The sequence below is a fragment of the Pelodiscus sinensis genome, chromosome 4 (genome assembly GCF_049634645.1).
Source record: "Pelodiscus sinensis isolate JC-2024 chromosome 4, ASM4963464v1, whole genome shotgun sequence".
NCBI lineage: Eukaryota > Metazoa > Chordata > Testudines > Trionychidae > Pelodiscus > Pelodiscus sinensis.
Genome location: NC_134714.1, coordinates 114,598,747 through 114,616,440, shown reverse-complemented (window position 1 = coordinate 114,616,440; position 17,694 = coordinate 114,598,747). Strand labels below are relative to the sequence as shown.

Sequence of the window (17,694 nt, the reverse complement as noted above, 5' to 3'; positions counted from 1 at the left end):
CTGGCACTCCTCTCCCCACCACCAGGTTGGAGTGCCAGCACTGGCTTTCCGCTGTGGAGGGTTGGGGAAAAGCTCTGAGCCATGTGGGCCAGATCCAAATGAGCAGGGGGAGGGAGGGGAAGGGGAGAGGAGAGGGCACTCTATGCACTGCCCCTCCTCCAATAGGGGAATGTAGCACAGGGAAATGCTGCCTGAAGGCTTTCCCCATTGCTCCTACTGGCTGGAATTGCAGCCAATGGGAGCAGCATGAGGCATGAAGCCACGTGAATGTCCCCTCATGCCCAGACCCCATGCAGCCCCCCCCCCCCCCCGAGAACCCCTACCCTCAACAGCCTCCCTTTTGGCTCGACAACTCCCATCCTCATCCCTCTCCATTACCCTACCTCCCACCCAGACCTCACATCCTCATCCCCTCCTACACACTCCGCCTCCCATCCAAATCCTACATTCCCCCATCCCTATCCCACTCCTTGATATCCACTCCTTAATGCTGAACCCTTCATATTTGGACCCACTCCAGAGCCTACAGTGGCCCACAAAATCTACTAACCTCAGGAACAGAGAAGAGTTAATCTGGCCTGTAGGAAGCCTTGAATTTCAGTTCTCTGTCCCCTGCGGGGCTGGAGTGCCAGGAGAGTGAGGTGTCTCAGTTGGGGCCCTCATCAGTGAGGGTTGACTTTTTTGGGGGTGTTCTTCTCACTTGTGTGACCTCAGACTGATTTTTCTGTGGATTAGTAGCCCCTGATCCCCCAAAAGTTCCCTACTTGTGCCGTAGGTAAAAACAATGTTAAAACCGTGTGTTGGACATTACGATTTTATTCAAAACAAAGCTTGGCAAACATGATAAAGTCAAAGCGCTTAATCCATTTAATGAATGATTCCTTTTCCTTTTTTTAAAACCGGTTATATATGCCCCCCTCAATGTTGTAGCTGCATATTTATGTTTTTGTGCTCCAGTAGCCTAATACAAATAATGTAGTATTTAAGATATTTAGAGATAGGTGGAGGCATTTTGTCATCAGGAGTGGACAGCTGGTGGTCCTCAAAAAGGTTTGCACTGAGAATGGAGGGGCTGCAGGCCAAAAAGAACTACTGGCAGAGGTAACAAACAGCTGTGGAAATTTGCAGAATGGCTTGGTTCTGTCAGTATAGAATGGGAGAGCCTGGCAAACATCCAGGGCATGCAGTCACTGCTTCTTGGTGGTCGCATGAAGCTTTGGGGAGGAAGATATCCTGACCCATATGGAAAGCAGACAACACCTTAGATATGAAAGCTGGGTTGGGTTGCAGCTGCACCGTGTCTTTATAGAAGACAGTGTATGGTGGCTCCGAAGTCAAGGCCTGCAACTGGGAGAGACTCCTAGTTGATGTAAAAGCCACGAGAAAAGTCACCTTCTAGGACAGGCACAGAAGGAAACACATAGCCATTGGTTCAAAGAATGGCCCGGAAAGCCTGGAGAGGACTATATTAAGATCCTATTGCAGGAAGAGCCTCTCAAGGCCTTAGAGAAATCTCACCACCTTGTCATGGGAAAACATGGATTGGTGAGTGAAAAAGCCAAAATTGCTGCCAAGTGCATTCTGATGGATGACAGCACCAAGCCTTCTTTCTTCAAGTGAAGAACATAATCTAGGCTGGTCTGGATGGGAGCCACAATAGGGGCAAGACCACGCTAGCAAGTTCACACCCAACACTGGGTCCACTTGACTACATAAGTCTGACTTGTTCAACAGCTTATGGCTTTCCAGCAAGACTTGCATCTCCGCCATCAGCTGAAGAGCAGCCATACTGTGAGGTGGAGCAATGGCAGGTCTGGGCGAAGGCGACCGCAGTCCTCAGAGAGCAGCAGCAATAGCCACGGGGGGCACACCATAAGGCTCTGCAGAGTGGCATACCAATACTGAGGCAACAATGATTCTGGTTCTGTCCAGTTTAACTTTCCCCAGGACCCTGGGAGGAGTGGGATCAGAGGATGGGGAGAACCCCACAGACCAGGGCACCCAACCACTGGATGAGAAAAGCATCCCCCAGGTACCCCGTGTCCCCTCAGTATCTGGAGTAAAAGCTGTAACACTGCATTGTGCACTGTAGCAAAAAGGTCCACCCAGGCAGTGCCCTACTTTCGGAAGAGGATGGCAGGGACTTGTAGATGAAGAGCCTATTTGTGGTGAGAGGACAACTGCCTGCTTAGCTGATCAGCCAAGAGGTTTCCTGTGCCCGGGAAGTGGTAGGTCTCCAGATGAATGCTGTGCAAGCTGCAGAAGTCCCAGAGGCAAATTGCTTCTTGGCAATGTGCAGCCCACCTTCCCCCCTCCCCCCAAGCACTTGACACAAACCATTGTGGCTATGTTGTCCATAAAGATCTGAACCACCTTTCCCACCAGGTGAGGGAGGAAGACCTTGCATGCCCTGCAAACTGCCCATAGCTCTTTGATGTTTACGTGGAGGGGCGCTTCCTGTGCGGTCCATGTACCCTGGTCTGGGAATTGACGAGATGGGTTCTCCAGCCCAGGTCCGAGACCAGTTTGAGGGAAAGGGGAGAGGCTTGGAATGGTACTCCTGCCATAACAATGCAAAGGTCCAACCACCAGGCAAGACAGTCGAGGACCAGTGTGTCTGGAGAGGGTATAGGTGGATGCCATCCATTGCTGTAGGGAGCACATGCATCATATGGTGTATCTGACTATGTAAGTAGATGCTACCTTGTGCCTGAGTAGCTGAAGATACTTCGCCGTAGTGGTTGGCGAAGTACATGGGCAGGTCACAAGGTCTGAGAAAGCATGAAACCTGTCCGGAGGGAGGAAGGCCCAGGCCAGAGCGGAGTTCAGTGCTGCTCCTATAAACTCTATGCATTGAATCAGCACTGTGACTTGTCTGCATTTATCAACAGGCTGAGACAGTGGCTCAGATGAAGCAGATGATCCACATGCATGTGAACACTGGAGTTGGAATCTTGCTTGACCAGCCAATCATACAGGTAAGTGCAGATCTGCATCCTTTGTCATCTGAGGTGGGCAGCCACTACCAACATACACTTGGTAAAAACCTGACCGGCTGTGACAAGGCCAAACAGGAGGACTGCAAACTGGTAGCTGTTTGGATCTACCACAAAGTGCAGGGAATATCTATGACCCTCAAAAATGGCAATGTGGAAGTAAGCATCCTTGAGATAGAGGGTGGGAATGAGGGAGACCAAGGAGACCATATAGAACTTGAGCCTCACCAGGTAACTTTTCAGTCCATGGAGGTCCAGAATGGGCATGGGTACATCGCCCCTGCCCTCCCCTAGCCTTTGGGATGAGAAAGTAGTGGGAATAAAACCCCTGGTTCCAATAGCACGGTGGAATCTCCTCCACCACTCCTAGCCCTGCTGATCGGCACTGATCCTGTAGCCACTCACAAGACAGCCACCATCGCCCATACCACAGAGTGGATGGTGCTTGCCATAGGACACACACATACAGGGCTCGACAAATAGTGTAATCCACTCGCTTGTGGCGAGTAGATTACACCCTGGAAGAACCACTGTAGAGCGATTTGCGCATGCGCAGAGTGCAGAACTGTGCGGCTGGCAAGCAGGGCTTGCTGCCGCTCGGTGAGCCCTGTACGCATGCATGCACACACGCACGCACACCCCCCTCTCATAGAACTGGAAGAGACCTTGAGGGGTCATCATGTCCAGTCCACTGTCCTCATGACAGGACCAAGTACCATCTGGGACAGATTTGCCCCAGATTCCTAAGTGGCCCCCTCAAGGACTAAACTCTCAACCCTGGGTTTAGCAGGCTAATGCTCAAACTGCTGAGCTATCCCTCCCCTGCATCGTGATACATGTGGTGAGTACACACACATTGAATAGACATAAGAAAAAAAATCACTATTTTATTTCAGTTTTATTCATGAAGGCAAAAGCCTTGAGTATTTCCCAATAAACTTAATTATCTGTGTTTTGTACGACGTTACAGCAATAAAGAAATCATTCAAAAATTGAATTCTATTGCATAATTTCAACAAGATACATGAAATCACATACATAATGTTAAGCTCCCTCTGAAAAGTTTCACATGTTAAAACCTATATATTTTTCTAAATGCTGTTCCATCACACTGTAAATCTGTAGGGTAGTTTTATTTTTCAATATGCAGGAATACAGGGCTTTGGGTAATGTTGTGAAAAGCACCTACATCTGGACTTTCAATGAATTAGCTTATATAATGGTGTTTAAATCCCATTTTCAAAAATATATTTGGTACTTTTCAGAAACGTACCATTAAATACAACCAACATATACATTACCTAAAACCCAATATTTCACAGTAAATTGCTTTATTTGCCTGTCTCTCTAAATCTATACTGTTGCTAAGTACAGAAGGGGGAAAAAGTTATTTATATAGCACATTCAAGTTAGCAGATCCGGGTCTAAGTTTCAGAGGGTTAGCCATGTTTGTTTTAACTAGACTAAGGAAGTTCCAAGACAATGCACCTTTTCATAGAGCATATCCTGTCAGGAGGGCCCCACACGTCCTGTAGGAAAATGGGAGTTGGTTTAACTTGACCACCTTCACTCTCTACATCTTTGCAGTAACACAGGGAGCAAGGTGATGTCTCAGAGAACCAGGACCCAAAGTATTCAGCATTTCCTCCTTGAGCTCCACCAGTACAAATCAGTATGCACCAGTGGTTTTCTGTAGAGTTAAGGCTCCATATCACAAACTGACAGGAATATTCTTTTACCTTCCAAATGAAGAACCACACAAAGAACATTACCCCAGTCTAGCCTTGAAATCCAGAACAATGGATAGCATTAAACCATCTAAATTGCACTTGTCAGGTGCAGATGGAGAGATCTTCATTCAGTAGCTGCCTAGGAATCTAACAACGCCCTCAAATTGGGAAGTTGTTACAAACTGCAGAACTTGTCCCTGTTACTGCTTTGCCCATAACCTTCCTTCCCAGCCTGGAGCGGCTTACTTTCTGTATGGCCTCTACATGCAGGCAGGTTTGCTGTTCTGTAGCACCAGGAGGAATCATGGCTGGCAAATGCAGAGCACTGGTTACAGGCATGTTTGTGAGGCGGTAGTCAGGAGGTAAATCCCAGCACCTTCCTTTCAGGAAAGGTTGCTAAAAAGTGGCACACTGTTGATAATATCCAAATTCCATTACTAAAGATATTAACGGATTGGATTGTTTTCCAGTAAAACACTGCAATTATAACAATAAACTGCTAATGTCAGATTTACCATTAAGCAGAATCAAGTTAGTTTAGAATCAGAGAATACTAGGACTGGAAGGGACCTCTAGAGGTCATCAAGTCCAGTCCCCTGCCCTCATGGCAGGACCAAGTACTGTCTAGACCATCCCTGATAGACATTTATCTAACCTCCTCTTAAGTATCTCCACAGATCGAGATTCCAAAACATCCCTGGGCAATTTATTCCAGTGTTTAACCACCCTGACAGTTAGGAAGTTTTTCCTAACTTCCAACCTAACCCTCCCTTGCTGCAGTTTAAGCCCATTGCTTCTTGCTTGGGGAAGCAGAATCAATTAAGCAGAATCAAGTTAGTTTAACAAAGGCACATAGGGGCACCTGACTATATACACTGTATACAGGGGTAGGGAACCTTTTTCTTATAAGAGTCACTGACACGGAGAAAAAAGGTCAGTTGTGGGCCAAATAGAGCCCTGTGGGGGAGGGCACAGAGGCTTGGGCCAAAAATAAGGAGTTCAGGGTGCGGCGCGGACTCCAGGTTGGGACAGAGGATTGGGGGTGTGTATAGGCTCTGGGATGGGGCTAGGGATGAGAGGTTGGGGGTACAGAAGAGGACTCCAGGTGGGAGTATACTGGGCCAGGCTAGGGTAAGGGAGAGGGGGAAGAGAAAGGGATATGGACTGAGGTTCAGGGCGTCTGGCCTGTGGTGTGGAGACTTGCCACAAGCCAGGCTAAATTAAGCTGGGGGCTGGATCTGGCCCTCTGGTTCTGGAGGTTCCCATACTTGACCTATAAATATCTACACAGGGACTAAGTGGCTCTTCAATCTAGTAGAAAAGAATAATCCAATCAAATAACTGGAATCTGAAGCTAGACCAATTCTGACTGGGAATAAGGCAAATATTTGCAAGTTAGGATGATTAACCACTGGAAAAATTGGTGACATTTTAAAATTAAGGCAGATGTTTACAAAAAGATATGCTTTTGGAATTATTCTGGGGAAGTTCTGTGGCTTATGTTCAACAGCAGGTTGGACTAGATCAGCGTTTCTCAACTAGCAGAACGAGTACCCTTAGGGGTTCTTGAGAGAAGTCTGGGGGGGTACGTCAACAACTGAAATTTGGAGAAAACTGAATTTGTTTCAAGTTTTACAGCACTTTATTATTTTTGTCCTTTTACACTCAAAAATTGCATCGCTCGCCCAGCTACGATTAAGTTGTTTAAACAAATTTGTTGCAATGGTAGAAAAAGATTGTGTGTGTTTGAAAACTGTAGGTGCTGGGTGTACTTTTTTTGGGGGGGGGGGGGGGGAAGGGTACTTTATAAAAAACGGTTGAGAAACACTGGACTAGATGATCACAAGCATCACTTCTAGCCTTGGAATCCATGCGCTGTTCCTTCCACCTTATCACTTCTGTCTTGTCTGGACAGGCTCAGTTTAGTCAGCTAGCTCTGATCCAATTTTCAACTTCAGACAGACACTGGGTAATTTACTCCATCATGGCAAAGTTAGATTATGATAGGAGAACAGGCTAGCTGCATACTGAAACATTTCAGCACGTTACAAGGTGACGATATTATTAGAAAGTAATTTCAAAATAACAGCTGGAGAGAGAAGCTGGAGAACTTGCCTTTATTTACAAATTTGACACCATAAATCAAGGTTTGAACAAAGACCTGAACTGGATAGGCTACTACATTTAACACCCTAATGCAATCAAAAGCTAAGTTCCGGGCACTTACAGTCTGCTCTATTAGCCTCATTTAGCACGGACACCAATTGACAAGATTTTTTTTCCTTCTCTTTCCCTCCCCATCCCCTTTTTCTGCTATTTATTGTACCTCTGGACCCCTAACCCATTCACCTCCTCGCTCCCTGGACTGGGCAACACATGGAGCCATGAAATTGACAGAAATGACAGTCAAAGTAAGTAATGCAGTGTATGCATAGATGCTACGTCGCCCTAACTATACTGACATCATCTCCACAAGAGTCATGATGGTGCAGGAGACACTTACATTGGCAGGATCAAGGGTATAGCATCTACGCTGACATAGGTTGATCAGCTGCTTTAATGTTGACTTGTATATTGTAGACTCACTGAGCTCTATGTTCATGGAGAGATCCTCTGCTTTACTTGTACAAGTTTACAGCATGTTCTTTCCTCTCCTCCCCAACAAGACAGATCCAAGACACTGCTCATTCCATTTCCCTGGCTCCTGTACATTCTTCCAAAGCACGGCAGATTAGATGTTTTTAAAACTACAACCCTTTCCAAGCACTGTTGCTTTGAAACGCTGCGTGGAGCACAGGGCCAGCGGGGGACTGCTTGAGTCCCCCGCTGGCCCTGTGCTCCCTTGCAGTGCTTTCACCTTTTCACCGGGGCTGCTGCTACTCTTCAAAGGTGGAGATGCCCTTATCAACTAGTCGACGCAAACTGCACAGACTATTCGATTAACCAATTAATTGAAATTTTACATCCCAACCAGCAACTATGGTGGGATCAACAAAAGTTCACGAGCATTAAATACTTGTGAACAGAGTTAGGAACACCCAGAAGAAAAACAGGCATTTAATCAATAATTGGAAACTAGCTACCTACCCTCTGCCCCAACATTGAGGGTAACACCTCAAGAGGTCAAATCTTGGCTGATCCTATTATCCCCTCAGTGTGTTACCCAAATCACTATCCTAAGGAATGGAGGAAAAGCAAGCATATTTACAGCCTCAATCAATAAGCTGTAAAGTAAGGCTTCACAGTGAATATATGTAAAGGAATTGTGCCAAAGTAAGGGTCTGTCTACACTAGCCCCCTAGTTCGAACGAGGGAGGCTAATGTAGGCATTCGAAGTTGCAAATCAAGCCTGGGATTTAAATATCCCGTGCTTGATTTGCATCTTCCCGGCTGGTCGCCATTTTTTGAAATGTACAAGTCCGGACTAACTGCCCGCGTCTACACGTGGCAGGGACCCAGCATTTCAAATTAAAGCCCTAAATTGAACTACCTGGTATTCCTCCTGCAAGGAGGTTCTTGAAAGGTTTTCCGGTGTATATGGAAGACCACTTTCAAAGGCCATCAGAACAGTTTTGCCACTTAGAACTGGAGTTTTCTGCAAAGGTTGCTTTGAAGATCAAGCAAGTACTTCAAAGTGTCAACTATCATTCTCTCAAGTGAAAAGACTTCAGACCTGGAGTACTGACATAATTATGCTGGTTATCTGAATTAAACCAGTTACCTCGCCTTCCCTGTCAACATCATACTCCTTCAACCAGTAAGCTGACAAAGGTCCTCCGAGGCACGCAACGAATCAGTCATAAGACTCAACTACTTGGCTACTTATACAGCGTTTCTAAACCTAACATAACACCAACCCTTTGCACAATGCTTTACACAAGTTTAAAAGTGATATGATTCTGCCTGAACACTTTCCTATCAAAATAAGACAAACAGGACACGTGGGCAGAGAACAAAAAAAAGCAAATCAAAGCAAGAAAATCAAGCATGTTCTGATACTGATATAGCAAATAAGGTAAGACAAGAAGGGAGGAGTACACAGAACAAGAATGGAAGTCAGTGGACAATAAGGCACATTGGATTTAGAAGGAGAGAAAGGATTGTTGGTTCACAAAATCCTTTGCAGGCATAGGGAAGAGAGGGTGAATAAAAAGGAAGATGGCAAGAAGAGTTAGCCAAGTGAAGGGAATAAACTGGGAGAAATGAACATAAAAGACAGGACTGGAGCTTTGCCAATCAGGACAAAAAAGTTTTATTTTGGAAGATGGGGAGCCACTGACCGGGGAGAGGGGAGGAAGATAAGAGTTGGGGAGTCCAGATGAGCATGAGAGAATATGACCATTTTAGCAGTGGAGGTGAGGGATGATTTTCAAAATAATTAGATCTGTAGCGAACAAATCACAAGATAAGCTCAGCCTTGAGGTTGAGTGATAGGAAAGAATGAAATTATCAGTCATCAAATTCAGAGAGGTGGGGAGAAGGTTAGGAAAAAAAGGAGTTCAGTTTGTCATGTGTTATGAAAAACAGCATGACCATCATGAGCAGGGCTCAACAAATAATACAATCTACTCGCTCGCGGCGAGTAGATTTAACCCGAAAGAGCCGGATTCGGGCGATCTGCACATGCGCAGATCGCCAGACAGCACGGCTGGCGAGCAGGGCTCGCTGCGGTTCGGCGGGCCCTGATCATGAAGCAATTACAAAGGAACAAGCTGTAGGAAAAAGAGGGGAAACAGGCAGACTTAAGAAAATCTTATGTGAGCAGACAAGATCACTCAGGATGAGGGAGAAGGGAACAATGAAGAACAGGAGAAAAAGAATACAATGAAAGCCACACAGAAGAGGAGTAAGAATCACAGAAGCCCAAGGAAGAAGACGACCTCCTGGAGAAGTAAGTGGCTGACTCAGATAGCAAAGATCAATTACATATAAGAATTTGAATTATTCTGAATCTGTGATTCATGAGGAGAGTTTCAACCAGAGTGGAGAGAAGGAGCAAACTAAAGGAGAGAATTTGCAACTGTGTTGTAAACACAGATCAATGAAAAAAAAAAAGTCACATTAAAAAGAAGGACACAGTTTAAATCCAGATACAAGAAAAACCACCTTCGTGGCAAGTTTCAAAGATAACACGTTCTCTTACGACACAAATTATATACATTCAGTATATACTAATATCTTGGAGTGTTTTAATGTAATCATAATTTACAACAGAGAGGCAAGGAGATGCTCTAAATACAAATCCATTCTAATGATATGATTCATGGGTATCCGCCCACAGATATTCCTCTCTACACTTTCCTGAACTGCAATTGAGGGCTAAAACCTTAGTTTCCTCTATTTATTTATTTTTAATCAGAAAGGTAGCTATTAACAAACCACATTGCATGGGCTACACATTGGAAGCTTGGAAGTTAGGTATGAATGGAATTCCACCTTACCTAGAAATGTATGAATGATAAACAGACTTAAATTACACCTAAATGGAAAAAAATTGAAAGGAACTGTCAGCAAGAAAGAAAGGGAAATGTATAAAATTATACAGGAGTCAACAACCACAATGTTCCAATAGCTTAAGACATAGTTCTACAGAATACCACACTCCACAGGTCATGCTACTGAATACAGACCTACCTCACTGCAAATGTGTATGGCTACTGTAATTAAGAATACAGTAACTGGTATGATTTACTACATCCCTCCCATCAAGTATCTTTGACACCATTACTCCAGAACTAATATTATCTAATTCTCAGCTCACCCATCATTAGTCTCAAGCTACAACTACTCTATTTAGAAACAGACACGAAAAAAGCAAGTGTGAAATATTGTTTCTGCAAGTGCTACTCTTTCCCTGTTGAAACAAAGAATTTAATCAGGAATACAGATGTCTTAATACTTACTATTGCTTTTTACAAGAGACAGGATTGATTCCTGACATACAGACTAAAAGCATTTAATAGAATAATGTGCATATTATGAAATGTTGCAAGGCTTTGTGTATCAGTACCATGATCTTAAATTGCATGTACTGCAAATTTTATACACTTACAGCCATTAAAGAAATAGAAAGATGCTACCTTAATAGCAAAATGAATAGTACAGTCTCCTCCCCCTCTTCATTAACTTTAGTTCTAGAGATGGAATGATGGCTGAAAACTGATAGGGGGAGCAGTGCCCGTTTCTCACTGAATTTTAAACTAAGCTATATATTTTGTACTCTCATCTTTTTTTCTGGTTAAACACAATGACATGGCAGTATGTAGGATTCAGTAAGGCAACCACAAAGAAAGGAGTAGTATTACTACAGGAGACAAGTAGATAGAACTACCAAATAGACTTGTCAAACAGACATTAACACCTCATTACTTCAAGCTGGTATAAGATTTCTACCTACACAGCCTGTAAATTGGTTTATTTGCAAATATTTAAACATTCACCTTTAATTTTATATAGGGAAGTGGGAAACATATTGCTTCTGCTCCCCAGTGAAATAAAGTGAGAAAGTTAATTAATTACTTATGTGATTTATAATGTCAAGAAAATATTTAAGAAAACTGCAGTTCAGAAGTTAATTCTCTTCACAATATAAATTGTGAAATATTTGAGAAATACAAAGAACAAGAATGAAAAGAACAAGCATAACATAGTACCCAGATATGTTGTTCACAGTTACAGTTTGTACAATTCTAATGTACTACAGGTATATATATACACCCAAACAAAACTAACCTTAGGATCACCTTCTGTATCATCCTCTTCCTCTCCCTCCTCTTCACCTTCCAATTCCTATGATAAAAAGAAGAGAAACTGACAAGAATTAAAATCAGTTAAAAGCAACCACTTACAGTGCACAAAACCAACTATACAGTCAGTATCTACTACTGCATTCCTACATGTTTTAACTGTCAAAATTCATCTACTTGGGTTAAACTAGACAACAGGTCATCTGGTCCAGAAAGTCTCAAACTGTCTATGTGGATCTGAATGTAACATCCCTATGGAACTTATGGCAATTACACAGAAAAAGCAATTTAAAAAGATGCATTGTAACAATTCTGAGTTTTGTATTTCTGGAAAAAACAGAAAGTGGATCTGTTGCGCTTCCATTTCAATCCTTATCTCATTCATTTCTCTGAATAGTCCCATGCACATGCTTTTTTACTACATCTGGATACTTCGTTCCTCCTCTTGCACATGCTTGACTTTAAGTTATAGTGTCTTGATGTAGGCAGACAGAGCTAGCTCTCTCTCATTAAGGATGCGAACCTGTACTCATGTACACTGTTAACCAATGAGCAAGGGCTCATCGATTAATCCTCATGGTTACCTGCAGCCCCCCATCCTTACACTCTGCCTCTGTATCAGAGGCAGCAACACAGGAGAAGAGGTAGGAGCTGGTGCACATGGGGAACCAGCTTTTAAGCTGGCTCCCCATGCATGGCAGCTCCGGCAGTGTGGAAAGGAGGGAGGGGAGCAGGTGGGAGCTGCCCACGAGCACCAGCTCTGCCTCCATCACTACCACCACATGTAACCGCTGAAAATGTCAGTTACACATTTACAAAAATGCACGCATTTTAACATCCCCATCTCTCATTTGCCTTTACAAGAGTTAATGCTTTTCACTGCAAAAAACCTAGGACTCCAGTGAAAGCAAGTGAAAAGGAAGCATCATTATGTGACCTGCCAGATCAAAGGAGGTCACCAGTCTATGGAGATGTTCTGCATTCTAGTACTTGATTAGATAATATTACCATGGCATCTTGTTTGAAAATTATTTTCAAACGTGTCATAGTGAAAAAGACAACATTCAAACAGTCAATATCTATGAAAGGCATTGATTTGTCCCCAGTGTTGTTTTTATATTCATTTTAGCTCAGACATTTTGTATGGAGCTATCACTATGTTTGTGCTCCAGTAACAAAATTTTTCAGTGGTAGCCTTACTACAGAACTGTGAACCTAATTAAAACCTTTATAATAAATCCTGTTAAAAAGGGTGTATTTATTTTGAGAGGACCAGGCCTGTCCCCTAGAATAGTTAGTTCACTGATTCCATGTCACTCCAATACGTTACAGGTTGAACCTCTCTAGTTCAACACTCTTTGGTACAGCAACATCTGTGGTCAGGCATGATTTTAGTTAGCTGTATGTTCACTTATGGGTTTGACCAAGTTTCCCCGCAGTCCCATAAAGTTTGTTTACTGCCCCCAGTCTTGGCTCCCAGGATTCTGTGCTGTTATTTAGCTCTAATTTACTCCTAAATGTCTTTCACTGCTTACTGGGCTATTAGGGCGTGTGTCTACACTGCACTGTAACTCGAAATAAGATATGTAATTTGAGCTATGCAAATTGCGTATTTTATTTTTTACGCTGTTTCGAAATAGCTTATTTAGTCATTTGGCAGTGTCTACACTGCCAAACATCCCTTACTCCTCGTAGAATGAGGTCGGAAGAGTGGGCCCAAAATAGTGGGCTCACTGTGAAGATGTGGGATAGCTATTTCGGGATACTCCGGTATTCCAAAATAGCACTGCAGTGTAGATGTAACCTTAGAAGTGTTGGTAATGTTGCTAGACAATAATGACTTCCCATGATTTGGCAAACTCTCTGGTTCAGCTCCTGTCGGGTCCCAAGGGTGCCGGACTAAAGAGGTTCAACCTTTACTAGGATTGTATTTCTCTTTAGCCTTCCTTCCAGCTCAAGGTTTATCTTGGTAAACAGGCAGACAAAGTTTTTTTTAGAGTAATGCAATTTTTATATCTGCCCACAAAATAATTTCAACATTAAGTTATGGTTAAAAAATGGAAGCAACAATATATTACTACTTTGTTAGATATTAAAGAGTTGTAACTGTAGTTAGATAATACAGCTTTGAGTTCCTGTATGTAATTAGAATGTGTGCTTTTATAGAATATACTTATGGCAAAAATATAATCTATAGAGATTTAACAGCTGCTTAACATTAATACCCAGTAACTATTTTGTAGAGTACAAACATGGCACCATGAAATACAGACATCCCTAGTTTGTCTCTCATGGGGCTAGATACTTGTTTCAGAAAAGAGAATATGGATTAGTGATCTTCAATAGACATAATAGACATCTCACCTCCTCTTCTCCTTCCTCTCCTTCTTCAAACTAAAAAGAAAAGTAAAACCTTTAACTTTCAGAATGTTTTATGCAATTAGCTACAATAGGCATAACAAATTCAAGAATTTAAGAGTGCCCTTCAAATAATAAATGCTTAATTTACCTTCTAAAGAGTTAATGCCATATTCCTATGGATGGGGATACACAGAACTAAGTAAATTGCTTAAAGTCCTACAGAATTGGTGACAACATAATTCTATAACCAATGTCTCATAACTCCTAATTTATCCCATTCTCCCACACACTGAAACTTCTAAATAATTCTGCCTCCATGACCATAGCCATTTACTCTAATACCGAGAAAAAAAGATAACACCAAATCTAGAATATAGTTTAAGACATGTCACTACTATAGGTTGAACTTCTAGTCCAGCACATTCTGACCCAGCAACATTTGTGGGTCCCGTATTATTTTAATTAACAGGATGTCCACTTATCTTGGATGTGGTCCCATAAAGTTTGTTTACAACCATCAGTCCTGGCTCTCAGAGTTAAATAACAGCACAGAACACTAATTTACCCCAAATGTCTTCCAAGAGCACAGTAAGTAATGGAAGTCTTGGTAATGTTGCTAGACAATACTGACCTACAAGGGTTTGGCAAATTCTCTGGTTCGGCACCAATCAGGTCCTGAGTGTGCCAGACTAGAGAGGTTCAACCTGCAGTAAGATATGCAGTTTCACTCACAACTTGCCTCAAACTCAGCAGGACAATGATTGGGATATAATCATTAGAAACTACATTGACAGAGAAAATATAAGTTTAAGCAAAGGAAGAGCCACAAGACCTAAATTTTTAAATTACAAAGTAAACTCAAGAATAAATACATATTTGATTCCTGAAGAATGTACTTTTTAAAAAACAAACTTTGAACATTCAAGAAGCATTAAGGAGAAATTTAAAATCAAGAAATTTACAAATAAAGGACCCTATTACCATTTATACTAATGCAAGTTTAAGCAGTATACAGGTGCTCTTTTCTGCTGTAGTTATCCAACAGAAGTCTGATTTTGGCTTTGTTTGAAGACAAAAATTCTCATTTCAAAACAGTATTTAAAATTATTTACCTAAATCAGTGTTTCCCAAAGCAGGCCATGTTGCTTCCTGTGGTTCCTCTTGACTAGAAACTCTGAACCAGAGCCAATGGGAGCTATGAAGCTCTGCGACTAGGAGCCTTTAGGTAAACAAAGTGGCGTGGGCCCGCTAGCAGCTTTCCCAAAGCAGGTCTGTGTCCCACTTTGAGAAACACTGGCCTAAAAAACTAGTAAGGGCAATACAGTTTAGAAACACACATTCTGAAAAAGGACAATCCTTGGTCACTTAGGCCTCAATCTAGTATTTTAAATGCTACTTTAATATTGCCTGCTTCTTCCAAAAAATGTTGGAGAGTTGCCCACTCAAGGAAACTAAATTCTAGATGCTGTATTGCTTCAGAGGTCCAATCAAATGTACAACCATACTTTAGCAAGCACAGATATGGCCCAAAGTACTTCTGGATAAGATCTGTGGGCTACATTGAGGATATTGTGATTTAAATCAGATAAAGAAGGTTCTTTTGCACAGAATTCCCAGGCCGTCAACAAAAAGTTTAAGTCGGTCTAATGTGATCCTATTCAGCGAGTTCTGTGCATCTGATTGAGGAGTCATTTATTCCCACTCAAAGAAAAACCAATATTCTGTTTGTTTCACTTGGAAAAGTAATGGTATTTAATAGTTCAGTCACAAGTAGATAAAGACATACAAGGCAAGAAAGCAACATACATACGTTATCATCATCCTCTATTGCTTCACCAGTGAAATAAAGCACAGCACGAGGAACTATCCTTTCACGGAAGAAGTGCCCAATTTCAAAGTCTGTAGCTAAAGTAAACTCTGAATCTTCATCCTGTAAAGCAAGTTCATTTGATTTTAGAGAACAGCTCTGGAAGTTCAACACAATGCAGACATAGTGCTATTCATCATGGTTCAGAGATGTGCTGTGGCCAACTTGACCAAAAAAGGGCTGTTGTAATAGAAATAATGAGGATGATAAAGAACAGAGCTGTTGGGGAAAGCGCAGGGGGCAACGATGAAAGTACGTTAAAAAAAATCAAGCTGTAGCTCAATTTTTTGCTTACGAATCAGACCAATGGAGAAATCTGCACATAACTGATGTATTCATTTGAGTAAAACCCAAAAAGGGAACTTTTGGACAAATATAGTAAAAAGATTTCAAATTTTGTTAAGAGACTTACCAACGACTCTCCATCCCCAGACACTACAAATAGAAAGAGGAAAAAAATAATTTCATGTAGCACTTTGAAAAACTCAGCCCGTCTGGTTGTTCAAGCTTGCAAAATGTGCTATGAAGTGGTTTCTATTCATACAAGTGTTGTGTGGATTACTGTTTGTTACAATTCTACTGTAAGGCCTGCAAGTGCTAGGTACTGTTAGCCTTACTGAAAGGAAAAAAAATCCTTTTCAGTCTAAGACCTCATCTACACTAGAGTTTTGTCTACAAAACTTAGCTTTTGTCAACAAACGTGAAGATGTACACACTGCAATGCTCCTTCTGCTGACAGAACTCTGCTTTGCCAACAGATAAGGAAGCAAAAAAGGAAGAGCAAGGAACACATTTTCAGAGGTGCTCCAATTCTCAGAGGCCAAAAACCAAGAATGCAGGGCATGGAAAAAGACTTGAAAAATCCTAACAGGCAGGAGAAAAGGAGAGCTGAGAGTAAATTGTAATAGGTCAGGTTCAGATAACAGTGATAGAGGAGCTAACAGATGTTGAAGTCCCTAATCACACTAAAAGAATTCATGTGCTCTCAGCTCCTGCAGCAGCCTCCCTAACTCCTCCTACAAATTTCTTGCAATTTCTCCATCTCTCTTGGTACCCCATTCGCTCCACCCCTTTGGAGAGCTTCCAAAATGATAGCAGTCACACAAAGCCATAAGAACCTACACTGTTATCTTCCTTTCCACCCAGTCTTCTGTGCATGCATGCAATTGGATTTAATAAAAACACATGCTCTGAAAAATAACCAAATCTGTCTCCTACACAGTGGTTGCTGCTGGAATTAATACACAAGAGTATATGTGACTATTTGATGATTGGGTTAAGAATCGTCAACATTTTTATGCAAGGCAGCAAGTTAAAGCATGGCAGAGAGTTATACAGAAAGACATTGAACAGACAAATGGAGCTCATTGTCAAAATACTGCCTCAGCCTCATGGATTCAAATAGCCCCCCTGTTGTACCTCTCTATTAGGCCTGGTATCTGGCTACTCAAGATCAACCACCTCGCAATCCACATTGGTGCTCCCCACAGTTATGGAATACTACACAGGAAGCTATACTCCTGGGGAAATTCTGCACCAATAAATTAAAAATTCTGCCTATTCCGTCAAAACACACTATCATCAAACCAGCTTCAATCATTTTAATAATTTCAAAATACTTGTCAGCAAGTATGTCTGTAACAATACTGGCAACAAGAGATTCAGAAAACGTTTTCTCAGATTCTTTACATGCTAAGGATGTTACGAAGTGAGTAATTTACAAACTGTATCGACTACACATTTAGTTGATAAGGGGCCCTGCTGCGGCTCTGCAGTTTAAATGTAATAAGAACCGGATGCATAGGCAGCCCAGCTCCTACTACATTTAAACTGCGGAGCTGTAGCAAGGGTAGTTCCCAGCCCCAGCTCATGCCGGGTCCCTGACCGCTGCACCTCCCCCCGCCCCCCCAAACTGCAGATATGGCACTGGGGGCGGAGGAACAGGCTTTTAAGTCGGCTCCCCGCAGCACCAGTTCCTGTCCCCTCCACCCCAC

The 17,694-nt window shown here is 42.4% G+C and overlaps 1 protein-coding gene across 4 annotated transcripts in view; it reads right to left on the bottom strand.

Annotated features, from left to right (window-relative positions):
* NAP1L4 (nucleosome assembly protein 1 like 4) overlaps positions 1-17,694 on the bottom strand; it is a 71,465-nt gene that overhangs the window by 3,446 nt on the left and 50,325 nt on the right. For 3 of the 4 annotated variants that reach the window (XM_075928138.1, XM_075928137.1, XM_075928139.1), the window contains exons 11-14: positions 16,113-16,135; positions 15,644-15,763; positions 13,837-13,866; positions 11,459-11,515 (exon numbers count right to left, since the gene is read on the bottom strand). In XM_075928138.1, the coding sequence (XP_075784253.1) occupies positions 11,459-11,515; positions 13,837-13,866; positions 15,644-15,763; positions 16,113-16,135 (230 nt within the window). Of the gene's footprint in view, positions 1-10,167; positions 10,206-11,458; positions 11,516-13,836; positions 13,867-15,643; positions 15,764-16,112; positions 16,136-17,694 lie in introns of all 4 variants that reach the window. The other variant, XM_075928136.1, reaches the window with a different exon arrangement.